Genomic DNA, 23734 nt, shown 5'->3' on the forward strand with positions numbered 1-23734 from the left:
GCTTTAACCCTTTCATGCACGGCAGCCACTACACCTACTTGAGGAAATGAGGGTATATTTGTACAGAGGCTGTCAAACTTGATCCTCATTCCAAAAGAGTGCCCCCTACTGGAGATGACCCCGTCCTAAAAAGTGAGATGAAACCTGCTGCTGGCTTCATTTGGCTTTACCACTCTCACAAATGAACATGTCTCTGTAGAATGAATTAAAAAGAGAAGTTTGGATAATACATGAAAAAATAACACATGGTGACAATGAACCCGAGTTATTGTGGTGATGAGCTGGAATCTTTGGGATTCAAAGAATCAAAGCAATCCATTAGACGTTTTGGTCACGATGCCTACTAATGCAGACTGTTACTACAGGGTAAATACTGAGTACATATCAGGGTTGCTAACTTGGAGTGATGTTAATTTGTTTACTTGTAAAGAGGGAGGATTAGCCATATACAGAGGGGGCATTGCGGAGAGGATAAGGTCTGATTAGTCTGACAGAGAAAGTCCAGTTATAGTGATTTTGGAGATAATTAGACAAAGCAACAGTTTTATTTACATATATACATACATACATACATACATACATACACACACACACACACACACACACACACACACACACACACACACACACACACACACACACACACACACACACACACAAACAGACACACGTATGCACGCGCACGCACACACACACACATACATGCACACGCACACACACACATACATACATACATACATACATACGCATACACACACACACACACATACATATATCTGTATACAATAGCAGAAGCAGGTCGATGATAGACTTTGTAGTTGTATCATCTGACCTGTGGCCGTATGTTTTGGACACCTGAGTGAAGAGAGGAGCAGAGCTGTCAACTGATCACCACCTGGTGGTGAGTTGGATCAGATGGCAGGGGAAGATGCCGCGTAGACCTGGCAGACCCAAACGCATAGTGAGGGTCTGGTTGGAATGCCTGGCAGAAGAACCTGTCAAGACGGTCTTCAACTCCCACCTCCGGCAGAGCTTTGTCCGCGTCCCGAGAGCAGTTGGGGACATTGACTCCAAGTGGGCCTTGTTCCACTCTGCGATTGTTGAGGTGGCTGTTGCTAGCTGTGGTCGCAAGGTGGCCGGTGCCAGTCGTGGTGGCCACCCCCGTACCCGCTGGTGGACACCAGACGTTCGGGGAGCCGTCAGGCTGAAGAAGGAGGCCTCCAGGGCGTGGCTGGTCTGTGGGTCTCCGGAGGCAGCAGACTGGATAGCCAAGCGGGGTGCAGCAGTGGCAGTTGCCGAGGCAAAATATCAGGCGTGGGAGGAGTTTGGTGAGGCCATGGAGAAAGACTATCGATTGGCTCCAAAGAGGTTCTGGCAAACTGTCTGGCGCCTCAGGAGAGGAAGGCAGCATGTCACGGGCTGTTTTTATTCTCACCATGTTTTTAGGTCTAAGCGTCTGCAGGTGGGCAAGTCTGGAGAGCAGGAGCAACAGCCAGCTGCAGCTCATCTCCAATCATCCTCCAGGGTGTATTTAAGGAGCTGACTTCCTCAACACTCTTGCCGGATGACTACTCAACCTGGGTAGTTCGAGCCAGAATAAAAATCTATTGTTAAGCTAAAGATTAAAACTTAGACTAAGAAATGTTTTTGTGAAGCAGATTTCTACCAGACTAGGACCAAGATTAATCCTTCCTCTCATCCCTTCAAGGAACCATCTCCTCCAGCCATTTCCAAGAACTTTTCATCAGCTCCACTTCATTCAGCTCCAACCCCTGGCTGTAAGCTCTCCACTACGCCCCTACCGCCTACCCTTTCAAGCTCACCACACAGGAACCCTGAACCTCGTCTTCATCAGGACCCCTTTGCAACCCATCTTCATAGACCAACCAGTGCTCCTTCGCATGCCCTCTAGCCACCTCCTGACAATAAGCCTAAACCTTCAGTTATCCATCCCATCATCTCTCATGGATATTAACCTTTGTCTCTCTTTTAGAACATCCTGGCACATCCTGCATCAGTTTGAGCAGCGCTTTGAGTTCTCCAGTCTAAAATAAATTATTTATTTTCTTACCTCCCTCTTCCCGTCTCTGATTCTGCATGTCGTGGGTCAAAAGAATACCACAGAACATGACATTGTGAACCGCTCACACTGTTTACAGTGGGGATGGGGAGCTGCTGACGTCAACTGAGGCTATGGTCGGACGGTGGAAGGAATACTTTGAGGAGCTCCTCAATCCCACCAATGCGCATTCCGAGGAGGAACCAGAGCCGGGAGACCTGGGATGGACTGTCCAATCTCTGGGGCAGAAGTTGCTGAGGTAGTCAAACAACTACACAGCAGCGGAGCCCCGGGGGTGGATGAGGTTCATCCTGGGTATCTCAAGGCTATGGATGTTGTAGGGCTGTCATGGATGACACGTCTCTGCAACATTGTGTGGTCATTGGGGCAGTTGCTGTGGAGAAGCAGACTGGGGTGGTGGTCCCTATCTTTAAGAAGGATGACCTGAGGGTGTGTTCCAACTATAGGGGATCACACTCCTCAACCTCCCTGGAAAGGTTTACTCCAAGGAACTGGAGAGGAAGGTCCGATCGATAGTTGAATCTCAGATTGAGGAGGAGCAATGTGGTTTTCGTCCTGGCCGTGGAACTGTGGACCAGCTCTATACCCTTGCAAGGGTGATGGAGGGGGCATGGGAGTTTGCCCAACCAATCCACATGTGTTTTGTGGATTTGGAGAAGGCTTATGACCGTGTTCCCAGGGGCACCCTGTGGGGGACGCTCCAGGAGTATGGGATGGGTGGCTTTCTGTTAAGGGCCATTCAGTCCCTTTACCAGAGGAACGTGAGTTTGGTCCACATAGCCGGTAGTAAGTCGAACCTGTTCCCGGTGAGGGTTGGACTCTGCCAGGGCTGCCCTTTGTCACCGGTTCTGTTCATTACCTTTATGGACAGAATTTCTACGCCCAGCCGTGGTGTGGAGTGTGTCGATTTTGGTGGCAGGAGAATCTCGTCTCTGCTTTTTGTGGATGATGTGGTCCTCCTAGCTTCATCCAGCTCTGACCTTCAGCTCTTGCTGGGTAGGTTCGCGGCCGAGTGTGAAGCAGCTGGGATGAGGATCAGCACCTCCAAATCTGAGACCATGGTTCTGGACCGGAAAAGGGTGGCTTGCCAACTCCGGGTCGGGAGAGAGGTCCTACCTCAAGTGGAGGAGTTTAAGCATCTCGGGATCTTGTTCACGAGTGAGGGTAGGAGGGATCGGGAGATCGACAGGCGGATTGGTTCGGCGTCTGCAGTGATGCGGACGCTGAGCCGATCTGTCGTGGTGAAGAGGGAGCTGAGCCAGAAAGTCAGGCTCTCGATTTACTGGTCGATCTACGTCCCAATCCTCACCTCTGGTTATGAGCTTTGGGTAATGACCGAAATAACGAGATTGCGGATACAAGCGGCCGAAATGAGTTTCCTCCGTAGGGTGGCCGGGCGCAGCCTTACCCCCAAATTCCACTACCTCCGCTCCGCTCTGCTCCGACCCGCCCCCGCCTTCCGCAGCCTCTCGCTTCCGAACTCAAATTATATTATACCCGCTCTACAACGGCTCCGCTCCGGTGCGGAGACCTGAGGTGGGCAAACAAGCATGCGCTGGATTTTTGAGATCTTGCGATACAGTCCGAGCAATAAACGCGGAAGTTAGATCCAAACACCCGTTGTGTGGAGAAGCATCGGCATGAACTGTTTAATCTGCCCATCATTTGTGTTGAGAGATCAGCAGTGTTTGGATCAACAAAGTGTGACTACTTTGATAGTGGAAACTGTATTTATGGCTTACTTTTGTGCATTTAAAGTTCAGCCGCCATTGATAGTTGTTAAAAGTTGTTAAACCTGTGCATATGAAACAAAAAACGCCTTTTGTTTATCGATTTATTGTGAAAAACGGAAGTTGTGCTTGCTCCGTTTCCTGTTGGGCCGTTGTGATTTCTGTCCATTTACTGCGGAGGTGCTCCGGCGTCCGGCGAAAATAGGATCGATTCTATTTTTGCCGGACGCCGGAACAGAGGGCGGCGCACGGCGCCGCACTGCCGGAGCACGGCCGCAGTAGTGGAATTGCTCTGATTGACTACAACGGGACCGATTGTGCTCCGGCGTTCGTGTCGGAGCGGAGCGGAGGTAGTGGAATTTGGGGGTTAGAGATAGGGTGAGGAGCTCGGACATTCGGGAGGGACTCGGAGTAGAACCGCTGCTCCTCCGGATCGAAAGGAGTCAGTTGAGGTGGTTTGGGCATCTGGTCAGGATGCCTCCTGGACGCCTCCCTGGGGAGGTGTTTCAGGCATGTCCTGCCGGCAGGAGGCCCCCGGGTCGACCCAGGACATGTTGGAGAGGTTACATCTCCAATCTGGTCTGGGAACGCCTTGGGGTCCTGCCGGAGGAGCTGGTGGTGGTGGCCGGGGAGAGGACGGTCTGGAGCTCCCTAGATGAGATGCTGCCCCCGCGACCCGGACCCGGATAAGCGGAGGAAGACGACGACCATAGCAGAAGCAGCTCAGGAGGTAGAGCAGGATGTCCAGTAATCATAAGGTTGCAGATTTGATTCCGGCTCCAACCAGAGAATGCTGCTGTTGTGTCCTTGGGCAAAACACTTAACCCACCTTGCCTGCTGATGGTGATCAGAGGGACCGGTGGTCGGTGGACCCGCTTTGCCTCTGTCAGTGTGCGCCAGGGCAGCTGTGGCTACATCATAGCTCATACCCACCCACATGTGGATGTGTGTGTGTGTGTGTGAATGGGACTGATTGTGTTGTGAAGTGCCTATAGCACCTATACCAATACAAACAACGGCCATTTACCAAGAAAACAGTATAATCATAAAACAGTAATCACATTTCAAAATCACTGTGACAACTTAAAACAGTAAATTTTAAACTTAAATGTGAAATGCACAAATAAACTTAAATTTGCAAAAAGAAGAAACAACGTTACAAACTGAGCAGTTACAATGCAGTAGGTGCAGCATAAGAAACAATCACTCAAAGGCTAACAACAACATAAAAGTTTTCAATTTTGATGTAAAGTACTGAATACTTATGGGGATAGGACCGGGGTATGTGCTGAATAATGTGGGTATGTACAGGGCACTTACAGTGGTGTGTACAGGGTAAATAAAGTTTAATAATGAGGTTGAAAACAGGATACTTAGGTAATTAAAGGGGTAACTGCAGAGTATTAATTGTAAGTACTATGTACTTAAGGAGGTAGGAAGAGTATGTATGTAATCAGTGGTAGTGATGTACCTCTTTAAGTACTTTGTATGTATATCGTACCAGCCTGTACACTTTGCTTGGTTTTATTTACTTACAAGTTTTGCTCTCCTTGCAACTTTAAATTTGCATTTATTTGTTTTTCAACTTAATATTTATTTGTACATTCATTTTGAATGGGGTGTGTTGGATGTGGGTCAAGGTGAAATACTTTATATGATGTAAAAGTAATGACTGGTTTGTGTCAATGCTAATTTTTATGACCAACAAATCAACACACTGACAAGTTTTTTATTACGTTTAAAAAAGAGTAAAATAGTTCCTTTTGTCCCTCCCTGACTGTCTAATTCATAGAATTAAATAATAGCCAACACATTATGTACCAGTTAATAACAATTATTGTCAAAAACACAAACAGTTATTTACAACACAAACAAATAAAAAATAACTTCTGAGAGAGTTGGAGGTTAAAGTGTATTTTGAAACTAAGCTTATGGGTAAAATAGTTCCTCAGTTATAAGAATACAAGTATGGGATGTGTTTTAGGCCATAGATGTAGACTTGACAGACAAACATGCATGCTTAAGCAGAATCAATGAAAACCCTTCTTCATTTGTAAGGTAAGAGGTTAGTGTTGGGGGGGGGGGGGGGTTCAAAGATCTGCCAGCAGGGGGAGACTTTGATCCAAGTGAAGGAGCAGCTCAAGCATCTTCATTCTATTGGTTTTATCTATTAAATGAAACATTTCCATCAAGTGTAGCTCATATGCCAATGGAGTCAACTTGAATGTTTTCATGCCAATTTCTTCTGTATTCAGCTGGAACTGGAGTCTTATTCACCTCATTGTTCAGGGAAAATGAATGGAATACAAACAATAGTGAGTTTTAAGGCCATGGGATGGGAGGAAGATGCAGAAGCAAACAGGTGCAATGAGTTTAGGAAAACAGGAAGTGTCATCCTGCTGCTGACATGCATGCTCTAGTATCACCTGCATTCACTTAAACCACGAGGAGAACTTGTGTTGAGGTCATGTGGGAAGTTCTTCCCAGCACACAACTGCATCCTACGTTTAGGAGGAGGGTTGGGAACAGGGCAAAATGTGCAAGAAAAAAAAAGCGTTGCAAAATTATGAGTGGACAACAATAAACAAAAGGACCAATAATGAATTTTGAGTTTTCTTCTGTGCATAAACAAAGTCAGTGAAGGGTGACAAAAGCAGACTTGGGGTTAAAGGGGTCGTTTGTTTGAACAGGTCAAAAGGGTTGGGGGTCAAATCCCTCCTATTCATGACACCCCCAGTGTTTCCACACTAACACACACACATAGATGCACACATATATGTCCGGGGCAACTTTCCCAGCGTTTGTGGCTGCAGCTGGGAGAGTTCAACCTTGGGTGCACTAACTTTTCACTGTGAGGTCAAGGGTGGAGACGACATTTGTGTGAAAGGGGGGTGTGAACAAAGGAGAGAGGGACAAGAAGAGGCATAGCAAGACAAAAGAAAATCTGCATTGTGAGCAGACTGCAGAGCTAAAGACAGCATCATCTGAATCAGATCAAAAAGCCGTTTAGCTAAATAATACAACTTTTGTCCAGATGACTTCATATTTGAGGTGGTTTGTTGAGAAAACAGCCACCATCAGCGATCAGAACCAATCTATTCTTCATGTTTATTCAATCAGAATCTTTTCGTTAGTGAGAGGGGGTAATTGGTTGTTGGTCTGGATGCTGTTTTTGTGTGCCTATGTGATGAGAAGGGGCTCATGTGCAGCATCCAGTTGTGACATTCTCACAGGCTTCGGGGACCTTTATTGCTGTGGCAATAATCAATAGCGTTCCCACAGAGATGTCTCTTGGCTGGGCAGGTCAATGCCTGTCAATCAGGGTCTGAGTGGTGGCACACACCCTCTTACTCAGCAGCTACAGCAGCCTGCTCATCGTCTTCCATGCCATGCTGCAATCATCTTTCCAGTTTTAGTTTTTTTTCCCTACAATTTAAGGACTTTTGGAACATTTTTACCACATTGGGTGTGTAGAAGAATGTGTACCTCTGAGATAACTGAGAGTTATACTTTTTATGCTCTCATAAAAAAAATCCAATGGTAAATGGTAATTGGATCACATTTATATAGAGCTTTTCTAGTCGTACCAGCCTCTCAAAGCGCCTCACATTAAAAATAAAGTTTAAATTAAATCGGATCGGAACTTCCTGGCTCATCCCTTTAGGTATGCTGTGTTAGGTCCAGACTGGCCATAGTTAATGCTTCAGTAGCTTCTGTTCAGGTACCTGACCAGAATGCCTGCCATCCAACCACTTTTAAAATGGGCTGGTGCCAAAAATGTTCTGTTTTGCAGTGGTTATCCGCTCTTCTGTCAGATAGATCTGTCTTCTTGGTTTCATTATTTTTCAGATCCCCTTCCCATCCAGTTGGGTGTTCCTCAATGTTTTATTTTGGGGCCTTTGCTGTTTTTGCTCCATCAGCTCCCTCTTGGCCCAATAAGGCCATCTTTTGAGGACATCTAACTTTGTTATGCAGATAATGTCCAATGCTATGTTTCTTTTCTTCCAAATCACCTTTCAAGATTGCAAATTTGACTAAATCACCTGGCTTCAATTAAGTGTTGGATGACTGGTAGTTTTCTTTAAAGAACAAACAAATACTGAAATCACTATGTTTGTGCAGAAAGAGATAACTGTAAAAATAAAAGAGATCCTTCCGTCTGTGGGCATTTTAGAAAAATCTACTGTTAGAGACCTTGGGATATCTTTTGACTCAGGTTTTATGCTTCAAAATCACAGGTGGTTCAGAATGCCTGTGCTCAGCTTCTGATCAAGTCCTCCGAACACACCCACATCACCCCGCTTCTCCTCTAGCTTCACTGGCTGCCAGTTAACTTCAGGGTTAATTTTAAGATCCTGGTTCTGGGGCCTCATTTATCAAGCTTGCTTACGCACAAAACGGGGTCGGAAAACTGCGTAAGCAACTTTCTGTTTAAACTTTGGGATTTATGAAAGAAAACTTAGCGGAAAAATGTGCGCAACTTTTAGTTGACTAAGGATCTTGCTTACACACATTTTGGACATGGAGAGCACCTGCAGTGCTGCTGCTGAGAAGGATAAAATGATGAAATCCTGCAGCATTATCACTTGTACTGCTTTGTTTTCACACAGAACAAGACCCCCCACATGCGCACACGAGCGCGCGCGCGCGCGCACGCACGCACACACACACACACACACACACACACACACACACACACACGCACACAGCCTGAAGCGCAGAATATGGAATGCAGAATATCAGCAGGGGGACAGATTGAGACAAAATGTCATGCGTCTGTGACAGTGTGTGTCCTGTCACTGTGACCCGATTGATCATGCACCCTGGCTACTTGGACAAGGGAGATCTCTGTTTGGGTGATGGGTTAGCGCGCGTGACTTTCACCCGGGAGTCTGGGAGTTGAATCCCAATTGGACCATTTTTTTTTAATATCCGCCACAGATCTCTCTGAAGAATTCACAACATTGACGGCTTCAGCAACGCTGTGCCACTCCGTGGATTTTATCTTATTTGTTTTGCAAAAGCACTTCCTTTCATTTCTCCACTTCACCCACAAGTACCTGAAGTTCTGCTTCTTTGAAATAGAGCTTCCTTGATCTGCCTTGATCTACGGTCGCCATGTCATTGGCGGAGCGCTGCAACAGCTGGCTTTTGTATGTGCATGAGATCCACAAGACACTTTGCATTGACTATTTATGGCAGTAAGTGGGCGTGGTGAGGGCGGGATGTGACTAAAATGCAGCTGAGAAACATTCTCGTTAGTCTCCGATTTATGAAGCGGAGATTGCGTGCAGCTATGCGTACTCCATGTTTGATAGATCACAAACCTACTTGGCGTAAGTACATATTTTTTTGTTGAGCTTAAGTACGGTTTTAGTAAGGATTCTACACAATGTTTGAAAAATGAGACCCCTGGGGTCACAGCCTGCGTTTCAGGCTGTGTGTGTGTGAGTGTGCGACCCCTGGGATCTCATGCATATACATTAGCTGGCTGTTGCAGCGCTCCGTTGTCTCCCCTGTCCAAGTAGCCAGGGCGCATGATCAATCGGGTCACAGGGACAGGACACACACACTGTCACAGACGCATGACATTCTGTCTCAATCTGTCCCCCAGCTGATATTCTGCATTCCATATTCTGCGCTTCAGGCTGTGTGTGCAGGCACGCATGTGTGTTTGTGTGTGTGTGTGTGGGGGGGGGTCTTGTTCTGTGAGAAAACGAAGCAGTACAAGTGATAATGCTGCAGGATTTCATCATTTTATCCTTCTCAGTAGCAGCACTGCAGGTGCTCTCCATGTCCAAAATGTGCGTAAGCAAGATCCTTAGTCAACTTAAAGTTGTGCACATTTTTCCACTATGTTTTCTTTCATAAACCCCAAAGTTTGCGTGGAAAGTTGTTTATGCAGTTTTTCAACCCCGTTTTGTATGTAAGCAAGCTTGACAAATGAGGCCCCTGGTTTTTAGGGCCTTACATGGACCATGCACCATTGTAGAAGGGGTAAATATTGTTGCTTTTAAGCTTAATATATTACCTTTACTTATGACCAATAAGATATGATATTCTATATAAATATAGAGCATCACTCTGATTGATCTTTGAATGTTTAATCAGAAGAATTAGGATTCTTTGCTTTTTCAGTGATCATAACACACTTTGTGTGACAGTGTGAGCGTCCTGTCACAATGTCCCGATTGATGATGCGCCCTGGCTACTTTGCCAAGGGGATGTCCCTTTGGCTGACTGGTTAGAGCGTATGACTCTCACCTGGGAGTCTGGAGATCGAATCCCGCCCGGGCCCTCGTTTATCCACCTTGCCACATTTGTATTAATTCAGACAAAGTCAGGTTTATAAAAAGTAAGACATTTATTTTCTAACCAAATTAAAAACAAGACAGGTTAAATGAGACCAATGTGATGGATGAATATAAGTGGATGGAATGTGATGTAAGAATATTGGATAGTGTGTGTTTATCAGAACCTCGTATCTAGAAGAAACTGAGTTCTGGGTGTGAAAAGAATTTGGTCTACATTAAACTATAAGTGATGGTTTAGAAAATGGCATCAGACGCAGTCTGTCGTGCCTACGTACCCTTTCGAAGGCCCCCGGGGTAGATCCGGAATGTGTCGAAGTCCGTGGACTCCAAGGCACCGAGGGTCGTAGGAGAAACTGCAGCACCACTAGACCAGTCTTCGAGTTGTCTCCAGGTCACAACAGGTAGTTGTTTGCATCTATAAAGGACTCTTAAAGAGTCGGAACTGTGTCAGCTTTGTTCTGCAGGAACCGTTTGCTGTGTCAGCTTCAGCGTTCAACAGGTTTTGACAGCTTGTCAAGAGATGTGGTGGTTAGAGTTTCCTCCGGTGGCCAGTCCGGAGTTCTGCTCAAAAACTAACTGAATCACTCAGCAAGTGATTCTGTTTTAATACTCCCATATTATGATTACATGGCCAATCAGGACAAAAGAGATTAAGAGGTGTTAACAAACAAACCTCAGAACACACGCCTTTTCCAGATTCAAAAGATGCTCTGATTTGTGGATAAGAAAATATCTAGGTGCATGCAATTACTTTAACTTGCATCATGGAGATATGGTGAGTGTGTGCTTGTCCAGTCAGTACGCTGATTAAATATATGGGTCATATATTTCATTTCATCCTTATTAATTCTAAGCACAGATTAATCAAAACATTTCATTTAACCATGTTGTCCATTTCACTATATGATTTAATTATGAAAGTTCATCCTTTCATGAGAGTGTGCAATCCTGCAGTCTTATCAAAAGAAAGCATTGTTTGGGAACATAGGCTGACATCTTGTCCCCCTGAAATGTCAACACGCACTGCAGAATCTTCTGGGATTTAGAAGACAGAATAGAAACTCCACTCAGATAGTGGAATTATGTCTGTGGATGACCGGACATTGTGTAGGTCAATATGTAAGTGAAAATTGACCCTTTCTGGACGTTACACCATCATACATTGGTGATCTTCTCAGTCCCTACACCCCCAGCAGGTCCCTGAGGTCCAGTGACCAAAACCTACTTGTTGTGCAGCGCACCAGGCTAAAGACCAAAGGTGACAGATCATTTGCTGCTGTGGCCCCCAGACTCTGGAACTCTCTCCCCTTGAGCCTGAGATCAGTGGGCTCAGTGGTCACCTTTAAAAAGCAGCTGAAAACTCAGGTGTTCAAGCTTTTGCGTGACCTTCATCATCACCCTCTCCTTATTCTGCTCTTTCTACCAAATCTGCCTTTCCAAGGATCCACTGATTTCCCTCTTTCTTATTTCTCTCTCCCTTTCCAAACATTTTTAAGCACAATTATTTATTTTCTCTCATTTTAAAACAAATTTTGTATTGGTCATTAATAATCACTGAAATGTTGCTTTTGAAATAATTAGACTTAAATGTATAAAATAAAATACAATAAAATAAAATAAAATTTCATATGATATAATATGGGCTGCACAGTGGCGCAGTGGTTAGAGCTGTTGCCTGGGTTCACTTCCCAGCCTGGGATCTTTCTGCATGGAGTTTGCATGTTCTCCCTGTGCATGTGTGGGTTCTCTCCGGGTACTCCGGCCCCACAGTCCAAAAACATGACTGTTAGGTTAATTGGTCTGTCTAAATTGTCCTTAGGTAGTAGTGATGTGTCGGTGGCGAACGAACCGGCTCTAAGAGCCGGCTCTTTGAAGTGAATGACGGGAGCCGGCTCGTCATTGGGAGCCGCCCCCCCTCCCCCTTCACCTTGGTGAAAGCTACAGGCGATTGGTCAACATGTGTAACTGTGTGTCCAGACTGTCCACACACAGAGCAGTAGGGGCGGGGAAGAGGGAGGATCAGACTCAGACACACAGCAGAGCACATGTGGGAGGAGGGAGAGAGAGGGAATGAGGAGGAGGAAAAAGGCGAGCGAGAGGGAGGAGAGTGCGACGAAGACGGTGAGAAAATGAGTGCCAGCAGTCGGAAAGTGGAGATTTCTTAAAGTGTTCAGTTATTAAATCCATATAAATAAATATTTAATATATTGCTTTTTTTACATTAGTAAATCATTTTACATGTAGTTTAGCATTATTTTGGTTATAAATGTACTCTACGCAACAGAAAATCTGAGGAGCCACTTGGGAGCCGAAAGAGCCGGCTCTTTTTGGTGAGCTGAGCCAAAAGAACCGGCTCTCTAAAAAGAGCCGTAATTCCCATCACTGTTAGGTGTCTGTGTGTGTGTGTGTGTGTGTGTGTGTGTGTGTGTGTGTGTGTGTGTGTGTATAATTGTTTATCCTGTGTGTCTCTGTGTTGCCCTGTGATGGACTGGCTCTCTGTCCAGGGTGTACCCCGCTTGATTGCCCATTGACCGCTGGAGATAGGCACCAGCCCCCCCGTGACCCTATGTGGACAAGTGGGTTCATAAAATGGATGGATGGATAATATAATATAATAATTAAACAAACTAGAAAAGAGATAATTTTGCTAAAACCCAGATTTTATTAATTCTCAGATCAGAGCTTAGGGGAAGATGGTTTGGGTTTTGCGGGTTATAGCTAACATTTCTTCTACATTTCTTCTATGTCTGCTTTATGTTTAATGAGTGTTTGCAGATGAAGTCTAAGTAACAGGTTGTTGCTGAGTGACCCACTGTCACCTTTAAATCTGACACATAAACAGCTGTCATGTTTGGGTTTTTAATTGACAGGGTGAGGAGGAAGTTCTGCGGTGCTGACAGCAGTATAGATAAATCGACCGTCCGTTCAGTGGGCTGGCTCCTTCTTCCTCCCCAGGTGGCCAATATTGGTGTTTGACTCAAGCACTTTAAAAGAATTGCTTTGGTTAAGAAAATGACCCGAGTACTTTAGGTCCAGTCTGTATGCAACACGACCCTGTCAGCACAAAGAACTTGGGGCGGACAAGAATCAACACACAAATGGGTTTTTATCTGTTTTTAATTCATCTGAAATGGACAAGAAAACAAATCAGCAGCACAAACAAAAAATCTACCGATGTTTGATTTAGCCTCATCAGATAAAATGCTCAAGTCATCCGGAACAAAAATGCAAATTTAACAAAATAATTCTGCTTTTATTTTGCAGAACACCAAAACAGCACCTTTGTGTCACATGATCTGAGGATGAGTCTCCCTTCCTCATCCCGTTACTCCATGGATGACGCAGTTCGTCTCCTCGTTGCTAAGCAACAGCGCCGTCACTGTCAAAGAATTCAGGGGGATGTTTGGGCAGTGGTGTGCTTTGGGGGAAGGAGTGTGTGTGTGTGTGTGTGTGTGTGTGTGTGTGTGTGTGTGTGTGTGTGTGTGTGTGTGTGTGTGTGTGTGTGTGAGTGTGTGTGTGTGTGTGTGTGTGTGTGTGTGTGTGTGTGTGTGTGTGTGTGTGTGTGTGTGTGTGGACAGAATGGAGGGTATTTGTGACAACTTCTGTTAATTTTTCATTTTAATGGTGACAGCAAGTAGGGATAAGGCTAAAGTTTATTGCTATGATTTTAAAACTATAATCTCCATTTTTGTTTTGTTCATGTAAATGATTCATCATAAATATTTACACAGGCATTTTTTTGCATTTTATTCCAGCAGAAATTTTTGTTATAAAATTATTTGTTAAATATGGGTTAAAATGTGTTATAATTGGTCTGTAGGGTCAAAACTACAGATTGTTAGACTTCAAACTTGTTTATTTAGATTAAAATAAAGATTTTACATTTTGTTATCATCTTATTTTGATTTAATCAGGAAGGATCTGTCAGATTTACCCTCTCAAATCCGTGTATCATTCGTTCTTTCTGTTTTCGATTGAAAACAAACAATCGAATAAGGAAAAATTGATTTGTTTTTTTGTTTTTTGTTTTACAAACAGATTTAAAAAAAGAAAAAAAGTCGTGTTTTTCGTATTTTCTATTCTAGTCTCGGATCAAATATGAGATATGGAAAAATGGCCGATGGACCGAATTTGATTTTAAAATTTCGTTATTCGGGGTTACGTGACCCGGAAGTTTTTTTTTTCTTGCTAGTGTTCGAAACTTTAACGTTAGCTTCAGTCCTCGTCAGATAGATTCACCGACCAGCAAACCAACCAACATGGACAGTTATGTGTTGTTCAAAGGAACAAAACGGCTGACTCTAAAGGAAGAAGACATGACGACCGAAAAGATAAGCAGAATCTTCCAGGTAACCTTTTATTCTAAAACGCGTTTCACTGATGTTGCTGTGCAGAGAACATTTTTAAATACTTTTTACTTATTTCAAAGGTTCATTGCACCAGTCTGTATATTACTGATGACAGCAATGTAGCCATTTTTCCTGGTAATGACGGACGCTTCAGTACATTGGACCTCTTAGTGAGAGGGCATTACGAAGTTCATGGAGAAGGCATGGAGGAGTCATCAAGCGTGCCTGCATCTTACAACCCCACTCGCTTCTCCTTCCACCGACCACAGAGTACTGCTGGAGCTTCCACTTCGTCTGCAAGACCATCTCCTAGAGTGACTGTTGCAAAAACATTCCAAAGGTATTTATGAAACTCAACACACTGGATTAAGGGCATTAGGATGTGAATAATTGTATTGATGGTGGATTGATAGCCTTATGATGTGTGCATTTTTGGATTGCTGAACTACATTAGTATATTTTTTTACAAATGTGACTGCTGCATGTGACACTGAAAACTAATTTGTAGAATGTTTTGTAAATGTAGTTACAGAGGTGTAAGCATTCAAACCCACTGCCGTGTATTATTACTACTTAAGTCTCTCTCTCTCTCTCTCACACACACACACACACACACACACACACACACACACACACACACACACACACACACACAAAATATGTTCTCACTCCCTCTCTGCCACCACCTCCTGCCCTGAGGAGATCGGGGCGTGGATGAATCAAAATTTTCTGCAACTGAATGGCTCTAAAACAGAAGCCATTCAAATCGGAACACCCCACCAACTCCGCTCTTCTCCTGTTACATCTGTTTCGTTCATTGGCAATACTGTTCCCCTCTCTCCCTCTGTTACTAACCTTGGGGTCAAGTTTGACCCAGAACTCTCTTTTGACAAACATGTCACCTCAATTTGCAAAACCTAATTTTTCCATCACTGTAACATTTCCAAATTGCGTTGCTCTCTTTCCCTTTCAGCCGCAGAGATGATTGTCCACGCCTTTGTCTCCTCCAGGGTGAACTATTGTAACGCACTTCTGTTGGGAATACCTGACAGGAGCCTCCAAAAGCTCCAGTTTGTCCAGAATAGTGCTGCCAGGGTCCTAATGGGGGTGCAGAAACATGAGCATATTACCCCCATCCTCCACTGGCCCCCTGTACACCTTCATATAGAATACAAGATCCTCCTGCACACCCACCACTGTCTGCACAGTGCGGCCCCCATATACCTCACTCATCTTCTTTCCCCACACACCTCTACCCGGACCAGAGCAGGCCAACGGCACCTCTCGGTTGCGCCCAGGACACGGCTTAAGACCATGGGCGACAGAACTTTTACAGCATCTGCTCCGTGTCTGTGGAACACTCTTCCTGAACACCTCAGAGCCCCCCAGACCGTCGATGTTTTTAAAAGGGAACTGACAACCTTCCTTTTTAGAAAAGCGTATTTTTAAGTGTCTGTGAACTTTTGTTGTTGTTGTTTTAATTAGTTTTTATCTGTTACTTGTTTGATCTTTGTAGCACTGTGAGATTTGATGTCCAATGTATAGTGCATTATAAATAAAAATTATTATTATTAATATTATTATTATTTTTATTATTCTGTCTCTATTTCAGGATTATATGAGTAATAAAATTATTGTCATTATCAGGACTATCTTCATTGCTGAACTTGTTGATGGCAGATTGGAAACAAGCAAGACCCTGACGGTGCGTTTCTCTGAGTTTGAAGCTTCTGTAGTGGGCATCACCAGAAAAGTCAACGAGGCCCTTGAACAAGAGGAGTTAATTATCCTTACTGATGGTCAGGGAAACAAAATCTTGGAAACGGAAGGAACCAGAGGTAAATGAACATTTTAAACCTCTTAGTAAAAAAAAAAAATAATTTCTGTGAAAAAAAATTTGTGTTGTGAACTGAATCGACCATTTTACTTACAGGATCAGCATTTTGGAAGCAAAATGCAAGGAAAGTCTTGGCTGTGAGAGAGGAAGACTTCTTGCAGTTACAAGGAAGTAAAAAGAGGAAACTGAGGTATTTACACAGGAATTTAATTTGGTGTGAGTTTAGACTGGACATTTTGTAAGTAAGTTTCTTCTTTGCGAAAATGGTTTTGCCAAAATAGTTCAGCTCTGGAAGTTCATGCACAAGTTTGGATTACTGTGGTTCATTTGGTGGGGCGACAGTGGCACAGGAGTTAATAGCTCGCCCCGTTATCGGAAGGTTGCAGGTTCTAGCCCCGCTCAGTCTGTCGCTGTTGTCATGTCCTAGGGCAGTGGTTCCCAAACTTATTTAGCCGCGCACTGCCTTCTATGTCCCGACCATGTCGACGCACCCCCCCCCCCCCCCCCCCCCCCCGGCCCCCACATCAGGGCATGGCTATATATATATCAGATGTCAAGCTACACAGACAGGGTTAAAAAAATATGATCGACCTTTTTCCCCATCACTTTCATTTTTTAAATAGTAATTAATAAACATTCGATACCATTACAATTTCCTTTTATTTCATTTTAAATAAATATTTAGAGTGCCCAGGTAGCACATCAACAATGCAATTTAACGGTTTTCTTAAAGTAGGAACGTTTAAGCTGTGCGGCCAGAGCGCTCTCCTTCCTTCTGCTCTGCGTAAACCTGAGCTGATCACCTACTTGTGCGTAATCAAATGTCTGTATGGGAAAAGATGGAAATGCCATGAGGTTCACTTTTGCCTCAGACAGACATATTGCTGTTTTATGGTGTGGCTGAATCTGCGATCCGCTGCCACGCGGACTGGAATAACAAATGCTGCAGTAAGGAGTAGTGGGTCAGTTTCATGAGGAGTCACTGGCTGGAGCGGACTCGACTTTAATACGTCATCCCAAAATAGAAGCTAATATCTTAATTTGACCTTGAATGAAAAATGTTATAAAACCTCTTAAAAGTTTTTATCACGGAGGAGGCAGCACTCATTTTTGCCTTCAGTCTGACGGCGCGCCGGAGTTTGCAGCGTGCGCGCTTATTGAATCTGTGTGTGTGTGTGTGTGCGCGCGCGGCACAGCTCCATGAGCCGCTCCAGTCACCGCGTCTCGTTATTGGCGCTATTTAAACCAATGTTGTAAAATTCATTCTGCCCAGCCCAGATGTGCTCACTTGTGCACCCGTGAGCCGTGGTTCCACTGGAACACGTCTGACCTCTGACAGACGCACTCTGAACTTCAGATCTTCAGCGCGCTGTTAATAGCCTGAATGGGAATCACTTCTTGTTATTTAGTTACATCCACAATGTTCTGTGTGTGAGGTTTACAACGTCAGAACACCTGCATGAGACAGGTGTTAATTACAATCTGCCAGAATGACTCACCACCTTCAGATTCCTCCAACACCGTTAAAAATGATCAAATACGGAACATATCGGCGTGCGCAGGCCAGAGCGCTGAAGCTCGGCGCATTGTTATTATGAAGCTAGGGAACATGTGGAGGACACACGCGCAAAAGTATACTTGTTTTCAACTACATTTATTGTGCCCACTTACTTTTTCTTAGGCCCACCCACAAATGAGTTTCTGGCTATGCTAATGGTGACATATGACAGACTTCTCTGAGCTCTGCAGCCATTACACTTTTCACCTCGCGCACCCCCTAGCGGCAGCTCGCGCACCCCCGGGGGTGCGTGCACCACACTTTGGGAATCCCTGTCCTAGGGCAAGACACTTAACCCTGCTGGTGGTGGTCTTAGGGACCGGTGGCGCCAGTGCTCAGCAGCCTTGCCTCTGTAGTGCGCCCAAGGGCAGCTGTAGCTACATCGTAGCTCATCCCCACCAGCGTGTGACTGTGTGTGTGAATGGGTGGATGATTGTGTTGTAAAGCGCCTTGGAGGTTCCAGGACTCTTAGAAGGCGCTATATCAAATTAGCTAGTTAGGTTGACAGATCAATGGTATTTACAACAGCCAGACTTTTAAACTCTGAATTTAAAATATTGACTGCATCATAACAATATGACTAACACAGTTATTCTACTTTTAAACCACCAAATAGTTCCTGAGTGCAGCTGCAGCTCACCACTCCCCACAGGGATGGGTCAAATGCAGAAATTTCATTTCAGTGTTGGACTTTAACTTTACAAGTATGTTATTGAGAACAAGTAGGTTATAATGTATGTTTATCTTGCTTTTCAGCCGGCGAGATGATAATGGCCTTGATGCTGTGTACGATCAAATTGAGGAGGTCATTTTGGCAGCACAGGGGCTTCGAGAAGTGTCGACTACTATCCGGGAACTGACGGAGCTGGCTAATTCCAACCGCAGCACAGCAGTGTCCCTGAGAGCAGCCGATGCAGCAGCTGTTAAAGATGCCTTTGCCTGTGTTGTCTGCAAAGGTAATAAGAAAAAAAGGATTTTGTCTTTTGTTTACTGATTTCAGGGTTACTTCCATACTATCTGCTGCTTATTGAGCACTTAGAGCACAGTGTCCTGCCATTAAAACACCAATTGTATTTATTGTGTTTTACAACTGTTCTAACCAAATTTGCAGGCCCTGTGGTTGAGCCCATTGTTGCAACATGCTGCCAAAGCCTTATTGGCTGCCTGACTTGCACTGAAGAGTGGAAGAAAAATTCTGCGTTTTGCCCAAAATGTCGAGCAGACGAGTTTGGCATCAACACAGTAAGTCACTGGACTCTCTGATGCCCTGGCTGCATTGGGAAATGCACTCTGGCAGTAATATTGAGCTTAAAGCATTATTTTAAGCAATTCTTTGTTCCCTATGTTTCACTGAATGTTGTTCATTAATACATGGAAAGCACTTTTCACTTAAACTATGAACGATTTGCTTGGTGACTTTGTTTTTACCTCATTTTTTACAAGCTAAATGACCTCGTTTGCACTATCTTACATAATGATTGTATTGAAAGTTCTCATATATTTTTATAATTACAATTGTCTGGGAATTGTTTCTACAATAAAGACTTGTTTACCTGTTTGGTATGTTCCAAATTAATCATCAAGCACATGACGTTTCTGTTCTAAGGCTCATGCTCAAATAAGAATTAGACCAAAATAGTATGTGTGGTAAAGAGGTAAGGGGGGGGGGGGGGGGGGGGTTACCTTAGTGATGCCAGACAGTTAACATTAATGTTTATTAGCTCATTTCAAATAACAACTTAAAGCTTTGGAAGAAATGTAAAACTGTTCCATACATCCTGATTTTTCAGTTGTAAAAATTTTTTTTTTGAAAAAATGGTCAATTAATTCTGCTACTGGACGACAACAGAAGTTGCAAGAAAGCAGTGCTATTACATTTTCTCAGACATATCTTTCAGTCACATTCATTAAGGAGATCAATGCATCCTGGAAAGGAGTATGGTCACCATTAACCACGTGATTAAAAAGAAGAGACATGTCAGGGTAGTCAATTGCAAAGTCCTGCTCTGCATGGATTCTGTCCTCTTCAGATGAAAACGGGTCTGTTCCAAAAGTAGACACCCAAGTAAGTGAGGATCCCAAGTCCTGCTCATACATGTTTGCAACAACAGAGGCACATGGCAGCAGCTCCTCAGAGACTTCAGTAAGACAGCGGTCTTCTGACAGTTCATTGGGTATCCCACGGCCTAAAAAACAGATTCAAGCAAATTTAGGTTGGATGTACCTGGAATGAAAAAGATCAATATATCTCTAATGTTACACAGTAAATTTGCTTTGCTGTTGTAACAAAATGTCCCCACAAAGGGACAGTGTGGAAAGTTTATATTCTATTGTATCTTAAAGAGTTGTAAATACAAAGTTAAAGATACCTGGGATCCTGTGTGCATTCCATGACTGAACAACTCGGTTAAGTCCTATTTGGCTTACTTGACATGTCAAATTTGATATGCAGAATCTAGTCAGGTTGTCCTCCAGGCTCACAGCTTCCTGGTCCAGCAGGTGCACCAAAGCCTGTTTCAGGGGGTAGTTAACACGATTGTTCACCTCTGGCCACAACCTTTCCACTCGAAGGTTCTGTTGATTACAAATTCAAATCAAGTATTCAAAAAACTGCAATTTTAACAAGAGAAAATGTAACATTGTTATTTTTTTTTTCAGAATCATAATTATTTGTCATGCAAATTTACAAGCTCAACTCCACTTTTACACACACAGACACACACACACAAAAAGCAAGGTATGATTTTTATGTAGGAAAATGCACGTTTGAAGGTATAAATGTACAAAAGTGTGCATTTAAACTAAAGACCTTATATAAATGGCAGTCACAGTATGTAGTAGTCTACAGTAGTAAGATTAACAGTGAGTTGCTAATTTGCATTTCAGTAATACTAAAATCTCACCCTTGTTGATGTGGTTTGGAGGTATGGTGGCCTGCTGAGGTTGCACCTATGTTGCGACAGTTTTTCTTGCATGTAAAGACACAGATAAAACTCTCTGCCATGGTCAACCCTGACTTGATCCCACAAACCATGGTTCATGACTGCAGGTCTGGAATAAACAATGTTTACATGACTGAACTGAAATTTACAGACTCAAAACAAAGATGTAGATATTGAAAAGACAATACAGAAGAGTAAGAAATTATGAATTGCTCCACTGGTAGCTATGAATATATTTACCTGTATATTTCCTCATAAATGACGAGGTTGTTTTTTACTGGCATGGTGGAATGTGCAACAATCTTGCTGCTGTAGCCATCAACGGCCAACACGTGCGTCACACCAAACATCACCAGCTTTTCATTTTGGTCCAGATGTAGTTTATGACCCATATATTCGGCATGATAGGGAACTGGATTCAAATTTCGAGCACCCTATGTGAAAAAATAGTTTCAATTAATGCAAACTTCCATATTTTCCATATTAGCTAACAATCTTCATGAAATTTTTTAAAATAATAAATGTTTACATTTACAAACAACACTTGTTTAGAAACTGTTGTACAGGAAATAGTTATAACATTGCAATTTTTTTTGTTCACCCTTGGATTGAGCACAGTTGTATAATTTATACCAGCAAAACTCGAAAGCAGTACCAGTATTACAATTTTCCACATAAGAAAAAAACATTGGATTTTTTTCTTCTTTAAAAATCAAAATTGTGTTTTTTCTAAAATAACAAACAGCTTATTTTGGGCCTTTGTGCACTGTATGTAGGCGGGGCAGTTTGACTTTCATCCAAGTTTTCCATTTTTTCATAATAATCTTTTTATTGTCATGAATCTAAGAAAATTTTCTTTTTTTAATTTAATGTTTCCCCAATCCTCTTTCAGATATTTATCAAAATATATAAATTGTCTCTTTTCAGAAGGTCTTGTAACTGTTGCAGCTCCAATCCAGTTTCGGTGGACTGGATGGGGGAATGCCTATTTGGATTGTAGGTTGCAGACCTCTAATTTACATGTTGTTTTCAAACCCACAGACATATATACATAGATGCCCCGTGGACTGGAGCAGCAGTAGTGGCCAGCTGCCATTTTAGATGGGCCTCCATTCGCCCCCAGTGCATTCATTTCTACTGAGGAAGGTGCTTAAACAGCTAAAAAACACATTATATAATGTTTTTTCACAAAATCAGACACATGATATGGCATGATAATTAAAATATAAATATACTTAAACAAAATTATTAAAATAAAATCCTATCAGGTAGGCTAGAAAAGTCACTAGTAATCCCACATGACCCTTTTCTATTGTACGCCAGTTGTTGTAACCGTAGGTGGCACAGAAACAGGCCTAGTTGCTCGCTCTAAATAGACTTTGGAGAGTGATGAGACCCGTCCAATATGGCAGCAACGCTGTATGCTCTCCAGCACCCAATGGGGCGTTCATTTCAAGTTAATGTTATTAGTCAGTCTCAGTACTTAATTTAGTATGTAATTTTACAGCCACGTTTCAATTGTCTGTCAACTGCATTAATTTAAGTATCATACCTCACGCCGGAATTCATGGTATGGCTGATGGAGCTCCCTTAGGATTCTTCCAACCCGAACTTCTCCTGCATGCAGCCCCATTGATGACAGATAGCCAGTCATGAACTTACGGCCATATGAGGGTCCAGTCTGTCAGGACATTATACATTTAACTGAATGTTTTGGTAAATAAACAGTAGAAATCTGATTATAAACTTACTTCGTATATCGATCCAGCCACAGCTCGCTCTAATGCCTGGTCCGACACTTGTCTTTTTCTCTTTAGCCCATGCCGAGCACAGAATCTTCTGACGCTCATTTCTGAGCACGGTAGGATGTTCATCTGCTGCAGCGTGTAGGCGATTTGTGCGTGTGTCAAACCGGTGTTGAATAAACTCGTAATCAAATTAGTGTGTGATTCTAGTGCTGCCATGTTGACGATGTCACCAAAATAGAGTACCCGCACTTTTCTACTCAACTTCCGGGTCATGTAATCCCAAATGATGAAATATTAAAATCAAATTCGGTCCTGCGGCCGTTTTTCCATTTCTCATATTTGATCCGAGACGAAAATAGAAAATACGAAAAATACGACTTTTTTTCTTTTTTAAATCCGTTTGTAAAACAAAAAACAAATAAACAAATCCATTTTTCCTTTTTCGATTGTTTGTTTTCAATCGAAAATAGAAAGAACGAATGATACACGGATTCACTCATTTAAAAAGAAATTCTCCCCAAATTAGGCAACTGAGCAACAGCCAGATTTAGTCTGGCAGGTCTCAGAAATGTCAGTTAACAAATGAAACATAAATGATTTATAATGTCAGTAATGAAATAAAATACTTGTAAATTCAGCTTTTCAATGTATTATTTTATTTGCATTTTCCACAGAAATGATAACATTATTATCATTAGAGTTTGAGGGTTCTGCAGTATCTTAGCTGTTCCCAGAACTGCACTTTTCTAGACTGAGATGTCTGATGCTTTTCCTGGGATCTGCTTTAGCCACTCCTCCAGTCTGGGGGGTACTGCCCCGAGTGCCTCGATGACCACTGACGATGTCGTCACTCTCCAGGCTTTCTCAGGTTCTTCTTTGAGGCCCAGGTACTTCTCTTGTTTCTCACATTCTTTTTTCCTGATGTTGCATCACTTTATTTCACCACATCAACCACAAAAGCTGTCCTCTGTTGTTTGTCCACCACCACAATGTCCGGTTGGTTCGCAAACACCATTTTGTTAGTCTGGATCTGGAAGTCCCACAGGAGCTTGGCTCTCTCGTTTTCAACCACCTTAGGGGGTGTTACCCACTTTGACCTTGGGGTCAAAGTCCATACTTTGCACAGATGTTTCTGTACACGATGCCAGCCACTTGTGTACTTGTTTCCAGCATCTC

At 43.3% G+C, this 23734-nt stretch overlaps 2 protein-coding genes across 3 annotated transcripts in view; one reads left to right on the forward strand and one right to left on the reverse strand.

Annotated features, from left to right (window-relative positions):
- The first annotated feature begins 14288 nt into the window (after positions 1-14288).
- LOC139061564 (uncharacterized) overlaps positions 14289-23734 on the forward strand; it is a 37267-nt gene continuing 27821 nt past the window's right edge. The window contains exons 1-6 of the mRNA XM_070552758.1: positions 14289-14473; positions 14554-14813; positions 16121-16311; positions 16407-16500; positions 18625-18824; positions 18980-19110. Of these exons, the coding sequence (XP_070408859.1) occupies positions 14384-14473; positions 14554-14813; positions 16121-16311; positions 16407-16500; positions 18625-18824; positions 18980-19110 (966 nt within the window). The 5' untranslated portion in view covers positions 14289-14383. The remainder of the gene's footprint in view (positions 14474-14553; positions 14814-16120; positions 16312-16406; positions 16501-18624; positions 18825-18979; positions 19111-23734) is intronic.
- LOC129159767 (uncharacterized) lies at positions 19552-23045 on the reverse strand. 2 transcript variants are annotated; one of them, XM_070552757.1, is made up of 6 exons: positions 22562-23045; positions 22363-22491; positions 21051-21244; positions 20772-20919; positions 20296-20442; positions 19552-20054 (listed from the first exon to the last, which is right to left on the reverse strand). In XM_070552757.1, exons 1-6 carry the CDS (start codon positions 22829-22831, stop codon positions 19785-19787), a joined length of 1158 nt encoding a protein of 385 aa, XP_070408858.1. In that variant the 5' UTR covers positions 22832-23045; the 3' UTR covers positions 19552-19784. The 2 variants fall into 2 exon arrangements, with proteins under 2 accessions (XP_070408858.1, XP_054592940.2); XM_054736965.2 differs by having other exon boundaries at positions 20238-20442.

The sequence above is a fragment of the Nothobranchius furzeri genome, chromosome 6 (genome assembly GCF_043380555.1).
Source record: "Nothobranchius furzeri strain GRZ-AD chromosome 6, NfurGRZ-RIMD1, whole genome shotgun sequence".
Taxonomy (NCBI): Eukaryota; Metazoa; Chordata; class Actinopteri; order Cyprinodontiformes; family Nothobranchiidae; genus Nothobranchius; species Nothobranchius furzeri.

What these genes read in the sequence shown, in the direction of transcription:
- LOC129159767 (XM_054736965.2), bottom strand. Translation starts at nt 22,831, where the DNA reads ATGACCCGGAAGTTGAGTAGAAAAGTGCGGGTACTCTATTTTGGTGAC. An exon ending in ATTTATGAGGAAATATACAG is followed by an intron (nt 20,920 to 21,050) that starts GTAAATATATTC and finishes TGTTTATTCCAG; the next exon opens with ACCTGCAGTCATGAACCATG. An exon ending in TCCAAACCACATCAACAAGG is followed by an intron (nt 20,443 to 20,771) that starts GTGAGATTTTAG and finishes TGTAATCAACAG; the next exon opens with AACCTTCGAGTGGAAAGGTT.